Raw genomic sequence first — 14,514 nt, 5'->3', positions numbered from 1 at the left:
CTTGTTCTGTTAACAACAACAAGAACATCATGAAATAATTTAATAGATATATCATTCCTTCGAATTCCTCGTATTTCAAAGCGAAAGACAAATGATAGGGACAAGAACATTGACGAAGGTTTTATTCAAGAAAGGCCACAAAATAAGGCAAGTATGGATATTGATGTGAAAAAATCAAAGTTAGGATTCAGTAATTCCATAAGGCATGTGCCTCACATGGCTTGAATACTTCTTAAATCGTGAATCGGTGGCTTTTAGGTGTAAAATAATACATAGACTCGGTTCTGCCAAACTTTATCTTTTAAATTCAACTATGACATTTTTCAAGCTCTTCTCATTAATTTTCATAAATTTTAAGGCATTTTTTATTTATATAATAGAATTGAAAAGAATTAATTTTTAAGTTTTACATAAATGATTAAAAAAAAGTCAATTTTTAAATGAATTTTAAAATTTAACTCATCCTTATAAAATTAACTTATAAAATTATATTTGATTCGTTTGTACTTTACGTGGAACTTCGAACGGGAAGAATTCTTCGTGTTGTTATATTGAAAATTAGTTTTTCATTTAATCTGAGAAGCAACGATTTTGTCCTTGAATAAATAAATCATGCTATATATCTTTATTGGGAGAATTTTAAAATCCTTTCTTCAAGCAAAGGACACTTGTTGCTTCTAATTTGGAGTAGAAACAGATAAACACCGACCTGTTATTTCGAGTAAAACAAAGCTTTGAATTCTCTCGGTACTGAAAATATACGTATTAAAAAGAAGTTTATCAACAAAATATTGTTCATTTTTTTTTATGAAACTGAATCATTGTTTGTTTTGCCCCAAAATAGTTCCCAGGGCACCAAAAATCATTGCAGAATTGTCAATTTCTTTTGTCAAATGGAGAAAACAGAAGAAATATAAACTTCTGACATGAAAAAATTAGAGCGGGGACAAAGTATGGGTTGTTTCTTCCACACTAGGGTTGCAATTGCAAGAGATGCTCCAAGAAACCAAAGAAGGTCAACGAATGGGTGATTCAACGTTTGTACTATAATCAGGTCCACCACAATCATAGTAGTAACCACATTTATTTTTCAGATTAAATACGTCGTAAGATTGAATTATTATCGTACTGTGTCTGATTATTATAGTATGAAAACGGCTTAGGAAAACTGTCCAAATCAACTTAACGGTTGGTTTCTTCAATCCAACATAGATATGTATGCTATGTTTGCTGTTTTGGAATGTGCAGACTCATTTTTAAGGCTTTTAATCCTCGTATATCATCAATGTTGTAAACATGTTAGCTCGGTGCTGTAATAATAATGATGGTTATTTATTTGGTCAAAGTATTTTTTTTTTAATTTTCGAAACAGGGTTTATATTTATGCATACAATGGAAGTTGATGATGAAGTCCTTGTATCTCAATTATTTTTCATTATTGATTATTACTCTCACGTGCTCACAAATAGTGAAGATCCAATGTCCCATGCATAATCAAAACTATTATTATTATTATTAGTTCCCAACTTGCTGGGTAATGCTTTTGAGTTGGACGTTGAAACATCAAAAATCAAAACTCCATGTTTGTTATTATTCTTTTTTTTTTCGCTTTTGTTTTTTTCGAAGCTAAACATCAGGATAATAATAATAACTATAACAATAATAGTATAATTATATAGATTTCATTAAGATAGTTTTACGAATTCAGAAATCATATAGAATGACTGTATCTTAAAAGAGAATTGATCGAATTTAGCATTAAATTCATGTGTTGTGTGCTCTTATCTACATACACGTCGAGTAAATATATAATATTTTTATTTGTAGTATTCTATCACCAGAAATCAATTCAACATCGCAGATCACAAAATTCATTCACTTGCATGAGAAGACAAGTAATTTGTGAATACAATATCTAAAGATCAATACTTTAATATTGTGCTAATAACAATACACATTATATATTGTGAATAAAGGGCACACGAAACTACTTATATAATAGTAGAAAAATAATCTATCAGATTAATCATGACCTTTAGTTCCTCCAAATAATCTTAAATTTAGTTCTTCATATTTAAATTCCTGTAGTCCAGCTCATACAATTCTAATCCCTAAACACTTAAACTAAAATGATGAAATTAAAAATAATTTAAAACCGCAGATCCTAGAACACATTTTAGTCCCTTAAATTTAGTATTTAGAAACTAAAATAATTTCTTTTAATTCAAAACAAGCCAAAATGATCACAAATTCAAAGAATTAATAGTAGTTTTAATCCTTATATCTTAATACACTTTAGTCCCTTAAATAGACAAATTATAACTTCTGATTTTAAGGAACTAAACAAACTTATTTCATAAACTAAAAACAATAAAATTTAGTTTCTCACAAAACAAGTTAAATCTAAAGTTTGCTTATAACTTCTGAAGCTAAGGATTACTCCCCCACACTCTTTTCATACACACCTCTCGATCACATCAAAACTGAGATAAAAATTTAACCCAAACTGAGAAGATCCACGAATCTCAAGCATAATGAACTATTACACCATCTTAAAATTTAAATTTCAAACTACTGAACACCAAAAGTTATTTATAAAATTATTCACTCCCCTTTTCTCGATAATTACTGTAATTTCCTTTATAGAGATAATAGTAATAATAATATTATTAATAATAAAATAAAAATAAAAATAAGGAATCGAGCCTCGGCTAAAACTGCCAAAAATTAGATAAATTATAGCTAAATTTGGTTCTGCAAACAAACAAAGCACGTCAGAAAAACATCTGCTATGCTATACTCAATCTACGGGTCTAACATTGATCATTACAACGGTAAGTTTAAAAAAACTGAAATCAACACAAAATCTTTCAAAGGAAACTATAGACTAGTAAAAGAAACCAAGCACTTTCCCTCCAACATTCTTCCTCCTAGCTTCTTCATGGTCCATGATGCCAGCAGAGGTAGTCAACACAATATACCCAAACTGAAACATTTGTGTAATCAAAGGTTAGGCATCAGCAATTAAATTGTGTCGAAAGCCACTATGTGTACCTTACTATTAAAAAATTTAATATACAAGCACAACATTGTTAAAGAAACACGAATATACTAATGAAACAGAATAAAAAATATTCCAAAAAAATTGTAGCATAACACCAATCTATTTTGGTCAGTTGGCTTAACTTTGCTCCCCATTTTCAAAACTTTACACATGATGATAAAAATAACTTCCAGTTGCTATCTCTATATTAATAATACTTATACCGATACAAATTGAAAACAGTGATTATTTTATCAAACCAATGTGCCCTAGTATCTGACTCTAATGGCACTGGAGGCCAATATTATGCCATCATTTCAAAGGTGTTCTTCCTTCTATGAAAAATCTTCGTAAAATATAAACAAAATCATCCAAAAGAAAGATTGATAATTCAGAATGTAACTAGCTGAAATAATCATATGCCACTTAAACTCTCAAATTATCAAACAATGGTTTTAAGTTCAAAATTGTAAACAAGAAAGTTACAAGAAAATGACTCGAATAAGTTTGTTGTCAAAAACAGATTACTATCTTTTATAACAAGTACCAAGAACAATAACATTTCTGATGTTCGAAAAAGGACAATGCTTTTGAACTAACCTGTCTTGAGGGGAGCAACCTAGCAGTCCAACTCTCAATCTCTTTGACACCCACATCAAAACGGGGACTAATAACCCCACATTTGTTCAATCTACCATTCAATTCAACGACAATTTTCCCAGCTCTGTGATCGTCAACATACTCAAACTCTCCAATGTACCCTAGAAAGAAACCAAAGCAAATATATAGAAAAATTAAGAATCAAATAGTGGTCAAATAGAAATATCTTCCAAGAAATAAGGGATAACATGTACCATGCTTTTGCATCACCAAGAGGAATTTTATAACCACTTTGGAGGATGGCCTAATCATGACCTGGCGCTTCCCCCTCTTCTCAGCATTGTACATGCTCTTGAGAGCATCATTCAAGACACTGACCCTCACCATTGTCACTGTCAGGAATTTCACAAGAATTAACCACAAGGCATAACCAATATTATACCAATCAATGTAAACACGTTTTCCATTTTCAAAATCCTAAATCGCCACAGTCCCACAATACACCCGTATCTAGACACCCTTGATACAGGAGATACAACAGATGTAATAAGAACAAAAGCTAATACTAAACATCATTCTAAACGCCAATAATACTAGTAGTAAAGTTGTGTATGCATTTCGTGATCAAAACAGAAATAACAAAATAGCAAAGTGTTTCAACAAAAGGTAAAATTTTGCTAGAAAGGTATCCTTTAACATGCTCCCGCAACAAAAAAAGAATACAAAGGTCAAGGATCTCAACATGAATCTAAACACCATAAACAAGTTTCAGAATCCATTTCTGCATCGTGAAAGGTTAGATAAGAAGGGTAACAAAGCAAATCTAGAAATCCCAGAACCAAATTTCGTAACAGGGAAACAGGAATCGGATCTTACCGTGATAGTACAATGGAGGCACAGAAACGGCTTGGGTGCTGAAGAAGGCAAACAACTTAGGAGGACACTGGGTATAAAGCAACTTCTACGTGTGTTTAGGGTTTGGAAGGGATCAAAGGTTTTGAGCCCATGACAGTTTCCATTTGTTGGGCCCTTCCTTCAGGCCCATAATTGTTTGGCCCATTCAATATCTCATTGTTAGTATATGAAAACGAATTAGATTAGAACATTTATTCGAAAATAAATAAATTGTCCTACTTGTTTTAAATATGCAATAATATTTTATGAAAATTGTACTTCATTCTTATTTTTAATTGATTTCTGTGTAAATAATTAGAACCGTATTTTTAATTATCAATCTTTGATGACAATTCTTTAAATTTTTTTTTATGATAGACTGGTTTTGGTGATTTTTCTTAGTTTCTTATCTCTCTCAATCTATAATTTTTAATATGTCTAATTTATACATTAATTTGAATTTTTCAATAAATTATAAATAACTAAAAATAATAGTGAATCACAATATAAACCATTTGCAATAAATAAAATATAATATATATGTTCAAATATTTATTTATTATAAAATTTAATTATACAAAATAAACATTTAGTTGAGTTTAACTATGTATGTATATATGAAGCTCAAAGAAAAATTATTCATATTTTTGTTCACTTAATTTTAATTGGTTTGCATTCTTAATTTGTTACCAGTGCATATAAAGTTTTATTTTTCAATATAACTTTAAAATTTCAGTTGAAATATCTGTAACAGTTTATAAATATCCTAGTATGAATACTTTAACCACAATTTACTTACATGAATAATTTGAAAACAATGATATGTTTTACTCGGTGACTTAAAAAGCATGGATTAGTATTTTCTTAGTTTTAAACTGTCGATTGAATATTATCTTAGTGGTACGAAAATTCAAAGCATTTAAAGTATCATGGTTAGAGTTCTTCCAAATGTTTAAATTAAACTAAAGTGATATTGAATTAAACGATAAACATATTTTGTTTATTAAAAAAAATGAACTGCTAATTAAATTATAGAAAAATTGATTTGTTTAAAAAATAAACTGAATCGTTATATCAATTTTTTTTCTTAAACAGAAGTGAGCTAAATTTATAACCTATAGAATTAAGAAATATATTTTAAAATATTTATTAACAATAAGTCAACATCTAAATTTATAAATAATTTAAAATATTTAATTTAGTTCTATTTAATCAATTTAAATTATTGTATAATTTCATTTAATTTATTTGAACTACTTTTTAAAGTTTGATTTATGTAATACATCAATTTGATTCATATATTTTGATGAAAAAGGCATATTTCATAAAAGGTAAGCATAGTCATAACATATTACAATTTTAATTGACAAAGAATATTAACTAAGCAATAGCAGACATCATAGAAAATTATTATTGGATTATTGGATAGGCAAGTGTTGTTCAATATTATATGTCAATTGGGACTTAATTTTTTTAATTACTTTTAAATTTATTACTTCTAAATTATATTAATGTTAATTTAATGAAAAAGATCTCCTTAAATTTATATAAAATGTGACGTGACAATGACTTCTGATTAACACTGTCATTGTAACATTGCATAATAAGAACTGACATGTAAAAGAAAAACTAAAAAAAAAAAAAAAATTGAAATACCACGAAATGAAAAGTAATATGTGAAAAACAATGTTAACACTAATATATAACTGAAATGACCTAATTGAGTTGTTTTAATAAAAATCGACACTTAATTCAAAAATAAATAAAATAACCAAATTGAATAAGCTAAGCAAAAATTAGAAAAAAAAAATAGCCTAAAATTTAATGTTTTAACTTTCTTTTATTTTTAAATTTTAAATACTAATATATATTATTATATTATTATAATAGGTGTGAAGTGCGAGTAATCATTTTAACTGAATGTGAAAACATATTTTTCCCTACCAATTATTCCAAAGATTCCATTACTATACTTAGAATTGTATTTATTAATTAAGCTTTTATTAAAAGCCGGGTAATTTATTCAATCATTATTTTACCATTGATATAAAAGTTCAAACCATGTCAAATTTGAACACTTACAATTGTTTTAATATATTTTAGTATTTTTAATAGGATGTTGTCAATTTCCTTTATCTATTTCTTGTGAGAAAGAAAAGTCAAGATCACTAATATCATATTGATATTCACTAACACTTAAATTAGTTTCAAGATTAATACAACATTATTTTTAGTTATTTTTACTTAAAACACCATTAAATAAATAATCAGTTAAAACAAATCTTACTGAATAGTTAGTCTGATATTGTAACCAATCTCAAGTTTTTGAATATGATGTTATAAATTTTACACTAAAGAAGCTTTTTATTATATTTAAATTTAATTTCAATAACAATAGCCTTTTGCATTTCACCCCTTCTGTTAAGTGTGTTAACCTACATTCACATTCCCAAAAATTGTCTCAAGTTTCAAGAGAGGTTGTTTTTATCCTATATCTCCAATCATTTTATTCTACACTTCCAAATCTTTTAAAAATTTTAAAATTATCTTATAAAATTCAGAAAATTTTACGTCCATTTTGTTGTACTTCATGGAATATCAAAATCTAATAAAAAAAAAGTTTTCATCCGAAATTCGATAAAGAAAGACAAAGAAAATGAAAAAAAAAATTAATTTTGAAATTCGATGAATATAAAGTTATTTTTAAAAATTAGAATTGCATGTGAAATCATTAGACAAGTACAAGGGTAAATCAACCTTCTAAGACACCGTTTAAAAAATTTCTATACAAACACTAACCCATTAAAAACATGGTGTAAGTGTAATTGAAAAAAGCGCAAGGATTAATCATTTTGCATGATGCCATTTATAATGAAAGTTCTAATGTCAAAAATATTTTTTCTTCGTTACAACATTAATGTCAAACAAAAATATTTTGTTTGAGAAATGTAATTGTTTCGACATTTTCTGTGAGGATTCTGTTAAAACACAAACTTACTTGTCGAAAACGGGCGGGTGATCACGAATGGTGAAGCTGGCATGGACCGGGCAGACGGTATGACGACAGGCTGACGTTACTTCACGCTTCGGATTGGAGGCCGGACGGGTTTCTCCCTCTGTGCTCCCAGTGGTGGTCCTCCTACTCCACGACGGGTGGTCGGGTACCTGTCAAAGGCACTCCGACGCTCAAGTCAGTAATATGACAGAGTGGTTTGTGATGCATGTATGCATTGCATCGTAAGGAAAGTTGGTCTATAACTCATACCTGAGACCTTTATTTATACTGATTGTAATGGGCTTTTACCTTTAGTGGGTCTGATAACGGCCCTTTTACCTTTAGTGGGCCTGATAACGGCCCAGTCACACCTTAGTGAGTCACTGGCGTTTAACCGTGTAGTCAACCAAGCGCGGGTCGGTTGGGAAGGATGGTCGGCCAGGGATGCCAACCTGGGTGGGCGGCCATCTGGTTCTGCTGACCGGTCACACCTGACGCTCGGTCCTATTGGCGCACCTGGAGGACGTTCGGTTCATGAATGGTTGGACGCTCGGTCCTGATCGCCATCTTGGGCGGACGTGCCATCTTGGGCGGACGTTCGGTTCATGAATGGCTGGACACTCGGTCCTGATTGCCATCTTGGGCGGACGTTCGGTTCCTGAATGGCTGGACACGGGTGGACGTTCGGTCTTGCTGCTCGACACGGGTGGACGTTCGGTTCCTGACTGCGGAGTACCGGTCGGTACATAACGTTAGTTTGGACAACCGGACGGTCATGACCTTGGTGGGCGGCATTGTGTTAACCGCTCGCGGATGTCTTTCCGTACGGCGCCCGGTCCTACTGGTACATTAGTCCCCCAAGCCCGAGCATAATTTTATTATGCGAAGGGGTTTTGTCAACGCCTGGATAGGCGACCCTAGGAGGATGACATGGGCGGCCGGTCCGTTTGGCGACGTATGTGTCTTTCCGTACGGCGTCCGGTCCTGCTGGGTGGAACTCTCCGTTCACCGTCCGGCCAAGTTGATAGTGGTTCTCGGTGGAACTCTGCGTTCATCAACTTGGACTTCTCGCACGGATGGCAGTGGTTCTTGGTTGAACTCTCCGTTCACCGTACGACCATGTTGACAGTGGTTCTCGGTGGAACCCTCCGTTCATCAACTTGGACTTCTTAGGGTGCGGACAACAGTGGTTCTTCGGAAAGAACTCGTCGTTCACCGTCCGGCCAAGTTGACAGTGGTTCTCGGTGGAACTCTCCGTTCATCAACTTGGACTTTTCGCGCGGACGGCAGTGGTTCTCGGTGGAACTCTCCATTCACCGTCCGACCAAGTTGACAGTGGTTCCTTGGGAACTCCTCCGTTCATCAACTTGGACTTTTTCTGTGTTTTATGCCGGATGATTGAGGAGAGCTTGTTTTTGCTTGATGCAGTCGTGCAATCATTCCGTGTTACCTGTATTAGGAAGAAAATGTAATCAAATTTGAAGTTTAAAGGAAGTAGATGATTATACTCTGTAAGGTAGACCAGTCACTTGAAGATGCTCGGGTGAGAAGGATTGTTTCTAGAGAGCACTTCCCAGAATAACCATCCGTCGACCCAGGAGTTCTTGAAGAACGTCCTATTAGACGAAATTTGCTCGGTCGAATTGTTGAATGCCTAAATACTTGACGCCAATAAGGGCGGACGATAGAGGCCTGATGGAAAGTACCTTTGTGGCCGAACGATCGAGTTCTTGTGAGGGCCGAACGGTCGAGTTCTTGTGAGGGCCGAACGGCTGAAATGGATGCCCCAAGCGGCCAAATTAATGGGAGGCCAAATGGACGAACGTATGCGGGGCCCGGGAGATCGAACGGGTGAACCCGTGAGGCCGAACGACCAAACATCTGATTAATATGGCCGAACGGCGGATGCCTCTAGAGGCCGAGTCCCTGAGGCTAAGACCAAGGTATGGTCGATTGGTTGAATCCGATCGGCTGGGACGACTGAATCCAAATTTGGTTGAGGTGAAGCCCGACGACTGAGACTTGGAGTTTGATATCCGACTGTAAAGGTGAATGGCCGAGAGCCTGTTGAGGTCGAACGGCCGAGAGTTGAGCCGGACGGCCCAATGTTGGATGCCAAATTTAGTGAAGTACCTAAGGCCGTTTGGCTGAGCGGTATAGGTCGAACGCGTACCTGGAGGCCAAATGGCCGGACGATTGATGTCGGACGACCGAGAGTTGAGGCTTGATAGCCGACAGTTGAGGCCAAATGGCCGAGAGCTTGTTTAGGCCGGACGGCCGAGAGCTTGTCGAAGCCAGAGGAGGCCGGATGACTCCGGACGGCCGAGAGTTGAGGTCGGAAGACCGAGCGCTTAGGCCAAATGGCCGAGAGCCTGAGGCTGAACGACTGGGGGTAGGGGTCGAACGGCCGGGATACTGAGTTGTTGGGTTGATGAAGCCGAGTGCAAAGGGCTGAACGGTGGAAGTTGATGTTCTTCTGAGGTGCCCCTCACTGGTTCCTTGCGTTTACAATGGGAAATACGCACTCGGCTCCACGGTGGGCGCCAAATGTTTCGGATGTTTTGGGTTAGGACCCTGTTGAAACACAAACTTACTTGTCGAAGACGGGCGGGTGATCACGAATGGTGAAGCTGGCATGGACCGAGCGGACGGTATGACGACAGGCTGACGTTACTCCACGCTTCGGATAGGAGGCCGGACGAGTTTCTCCCTCTGTGCTCCCAGTGGCGGTCCTCCTACTCCACGACGGGTGGTCGGGTACCTGCCAAAGGCACTCCGACGCTCAAGTTAGTAATATGACAGAGCGGTTTGTGATGCATGTATGCATTGCATCGTAAGGAAAGTTGGTTTAGAACTCATACCTGAGACCTTTATTTATACTGATTGTAATAGGCTTTTACCTTTAGTGGGCCTGATAACGGCCCTTTTACCTTTAGTGGGCCTGATAACGGCCCAGTCACACCTTAGTGAGTCACTGGCGTTTAACCGTGTAGTCAACCAAGCGCGGGTCGGTTGGGAAGGATGGTCGGCCAGGGATGCCAACCTGGGTGGGCGGCCATCTGGTTCTGCTGGCCGGTCACACCTGACGCTCGGTCCTGTTGGCGCACCTGGGAGGACGTTCGGTTCATGAATGGTTGGACGCTCGGTCCTGATCGCCATCTTGGGCGGACGTGCCATCTTGGGCGGACGTTCGGTTCATGAATGGCTAGACGCTCGGTCCTGATTGCCATCTTGGGCGGACGTTCGGTTCCTGAATGGCTGGACACGGGTGGACGTTCGGTCTTGCTGCTCGACACGGGTGAACGTTCGGTTCCTGACTGCGGAGTACCGGTCAGTACATAACGTTAGTTTGGACAGCCGGACGGTCATGACCTTGGTGGGCGGCATTGTGTTAACCGCTCGCGGATGTCTTTCCGTACGGCACCCGATCCTGTTTGTACAGTAATATTCACGGTCCATATTTGACATGATATTATAACATTCTTCCATCAAACACATAAATTATAAAATTTGAAAACCGTGGTTAACAAGAATCTTTTTGCATATAGTGGACTAGAAATGAAAAAACATAATAATGAGAATAATTAGCATGGATTGTGAAATGATTTGTGGAGGACATCACGTTTTGTTACGATGAGGAAAGGAGTGAGGAATAAGCTGGTTGCATAGGCAGATGTAGGAATCATAAAGAACATGATCTTTGGAGCCAGTGCGATGGTAGTCGTTGTGTTTGAGAAAATACTTGATTTGTGCGAGCGTGCAGCACCCGATGGTTTGACCCAACAACAAGAACAACCAGTTAATGTTCTTTTTCTTCGTATTTTCAAACGAAGGTTGGACGCTGTTGTCTTGTCCGCAATGCTCGCATTTTGGGAGCTCAGGCCGCATCCAAACCTCGGGTGCCCTTTCGTACATCTTCTCGAATTCCTCATCAATGAATTTCATCACCCGTCTCAGATTGTACTCCAGATCAAGAACCATTTCGAACTTGTTTTTGCACCTCTTGCACTCCACCTTCCCCTTGATGGCGTGGATCCCGTTCTCATAAAGGTAGGCCAGCCTGTGCACGGTGGCGCGCTAGTCCGTGGCCCATGGGAACGGCGGAGGGATGGTTTCGCTCTTCGCTACGGATGAGGAGCGACCACGGCGGCAGGGTGGGCGAAGATTTGACTTAGCCGGTGGAGGAGCGTCGATATCATTAACGATGGAGGGTGTGCATGGTACCCTCACGAGTTGCGTTGTTGGTGGAGAGTCTCTCGCTGGTCTCTTTCGACTGGTGCCGCATGAGAGGGAGAATGTGAGCAAATCTTCATCATCACTATCATTCTTATCATTGTGGTTCGACATTTCTTGGTTTAGGTTAGAAGATGATATGAGCACTTTTAGAAACCGAAATATATATATCTCTGATTTGTGAGTGTTTTTTCAAATTATAACAAACTCTGTTTAAATTTTTTAGCCGTTTTCTTTTCTTTTTCAAAAGTATTCTATTTTTTTTTTGTTTTTGAGAATTACTAAATCAGTTAGGCTATTCAACATTTTAGTTAAAAAACCATTTTTAAAAATATAAAAAATCCTTTAAAATTTAACGTATGGAAGTGTATTAAAACCAACTTTAGGTCTTATTAATTTGAAGTTCTTTGTTATTTATTTAACATGTACATGGATTTGGAAAAGTTTGTATAGAGACAATAATTAGGGCAAAAGTAGTGGTATATATCTTTATCTTATTTATACTTATTACATTTTTATTTTTTATTTTTTTCTTCTTTTTATTTTTTTCTAAATATATATTAAATTATATAATCTATGAATCTATTATTTTTATTTTTTCTAAATATATTAAGTGTTGATAAACTTTTTTTACATTCATAATATCCTTTTTAAAATAAATGGTTTGTAAGGGAAGTCAAGTTAAAAATAAAAAATAAGAAAAGAAGATTTTGGGTAGACGCATGGATGAATCCAGATAGAAGTAGAATCTGTTTTTATGAAATGGTGGGTTGGTATCAAATGTTGTCTAATGGAAATCAACATTAAAGAGTTTTTTTTCCCACCTTTCATCTTATGTTTTATAAACCAACATCATTCTTGTTAGAGGAAGAGACGAGAAGTAGAAGAATGAACTCAAATCCACTTGCTTGAAAATTACAAAATGAGGTATTTATTGGTGTTTCATGAAGAGATCAAAACTTTCTTTTAGGTACTTCTCTAATTCAAATTCCCTTATAAAGTTTTGTACACTGTTCTACTTTCTAAATCTTCTAGATTTTGCTTAGGAAGACTTGTTGAGTGTCTCAAAGTCATATTTCCATTTACATTTTCTTTATCCACACATGTGATTTACATTACTATTGTGCAAGTATCAGGAACAATTAATATCCACATTTCCACCTATTAATGTTAGTAACAAGTTAGCTCTTCTTCATTCACAAAGATTAGGTTTTTCCTCCATGTCATTGAGTTCCCAAGATAAATGGCCAAGGTTATGATAATTTAGCATTCAAATTTAGACTTCTCATCCCTTTTTCATTTTAAAAATAACCATTACCTCTTCCTCTTTATGATGAATAATTTCTCTTTTTCATTGTTTGAACCATTGTTATTATTTTCTCTTTCTTTCTTTATCGGAACATGAATGAATGAATGATATATTTTCTACCACATAGACATCTTCTATTTTATCTCATATTGCTTCCATTGGTTGACAATCGCATTTACTTTTGAGTAATATTCCTAAATTATTCAAATTCCTTCATCTTTAAAGCTTTGAAGTCACTCCTTAACAATTAAAGCCTTATCTTCTTCACTTTGTCAACGCCTTTTCGAATAAGAGCTTTTTGATCATTTTTTCTTGTTTTCAACAAAGTCTTTATTTGATTTGAAGATCATTTATCTTCATCTTGAAATTCTTCGTAGTTTTTTGTACAATTTATCAAGCATCTTGAAAGTCAAACAATGAGATTTCATATGAAGGCACCATTTTTCATAATTTTCTTTGGTAAGATGAGGAAATAAGAAGGTAGTATACCCATTGCTTGTCATCTCTCAACTCCATCTTTCTCTCTCTCTCAATTCTCTATAATTCAAACCTAATTTTTAATACCACTTTGTTAGAGGAAGATGTGAGAAGTATAAGAAAGAACTCAAATTTTATCACTTGAAAATGACAAATACAATAGGGTATTTATGAGTGATTCATGAAGAGATATAGACCATTTTTTAGGAGCTTCTCTTATTGAAACTTCACTATAGAATTTTCTACACTCTTCTCAATTAGAAACCTTCTAAATTTTTTAGATTTTACTTAAAATGGAAATTCTATATTTTGAAATGGTAGAAGAATAACTAAAATGGTTATTAGGGTGTTGTCAAATGTTGTCTAAGAAAAATCAACTCTTACTCCAAAAACTAAATTATGTTTTTTTCTACCTTTCGTCCTTTTATATTTCGTGGACATAAAAAAGAGAATTCTAATCTCTTTACTTGAAAATGAAAAATACAATATGAAATATTTATAGGTGTTTCATGGAGAAATCTAGGAGCTTCTCTAATTAAAACTACATTGTATAATTTTGTATCTTGTCAAATATAAACTTTCTAAATTATTTAGATTGTAGGAAACATAAGATTCATTTTAGATACTTTTATATTTTGAAATGAGGAAGAAATAACTAAACTGTTAGTAGACTGATAAATGTTGTCTAATAGAAATCAACATTTACTCTAAAAATAGTGTCTTTTTCTACGTTTTGTCCTTTATGTTTTGCAAATCAAGGTCATTCCTTATAAAATTAGTTTATATAAGTTCAAAATAAAGATGCGAAATTCCGGTTGTTAAATTTTTTTAGAACGAAATCAATTTTTTTCCAAAGTTGTTATGATGAAATCCGTTTAAATACTATGAAAACACAAAAATAAAAGAAATCGCAAAAGAAAAAGATTATAAAACTTAAATTTATTGTATATAAATTGGTAACGA

At 34.9% G+C, this 14,514-nt stretch overlaps 1 protein-coding gene across 1 annotated transcript; it reads right to left on the bottom strand.

Annotated features, from left to right (window-relative positions):
* Positions 1-2,712: 2,712 nt before the first annotated feature.
* Positions 2,713-4,614, bottom strand: LOC108341904 (40S ribosomal protein S15a-1). Its single transcript, XM_017579578.2, has 4 exons — positions 4,520-4,614; positions 3,898-4,035; positions 3,644-3,804; positions 2,713-2,986 (listed from the first exon to the last, which is right to left on the bottom strand). The coding sequence occupies exons 2-4, from the start codon at positions 4,028-4,030 to the stop codon at positions 2,888-2,890; spliced, it is 393 nt and encodes a 130-aa protein (XP_017435067.1). The 5' UTR covers positions 4,031-4,035; positions 4,520-4,614; the 3' UTR covers positions 2,713-2,887.
* Positions 4,615-14,514: the final 9,900 nt, after the last annotated feature.

Source organism: Vigna angularis, chromosome 6 (assembly GCF_016808095.1).
Source record: "Vigna angularis cultivar LongXiaoDou No.4 chromosome 6, ASM1680809v1, whole genome shotgun sequence".
Taxonomy (NCBI): Eukaryota; Viridiplantae; Streptophyta; class Magnoliopsida; order Fabales; family Fabaceae; genus Vigna; species Vigna angularis.
This window is presented reverse-complemented; position numbering and strand designations above follow the sequence as displayed.

What these genes read in the sequence shown, in the direction of transcription:
- LOC108341904 (XM_017579578.2), bottom strand. Translation starts at nt 4,030, where the DNA reads ATGGTGAGGGTCAGTGTCTTGAATGATGCTCTCAAGAGCATGTACAAT. An exon ending in CTTGGTGATGCAAAAGCATG is followed by an intron (nt 3,805 to 3,897) that starts GTACATGTTATC and finishes GTTTCTTTCTAG; the next exon opens with GGTACATTGGAGAGTTTGAG. An exon ending in GGTTGCTCCCCTCAAGACAG is followed by an intron (nt 2,987 to 3,643) that starts GTTAGTTCAAAA and finishes CAAATGTTTCAG; the next exon opens with TTTGGGTATATTGTGTTGAC.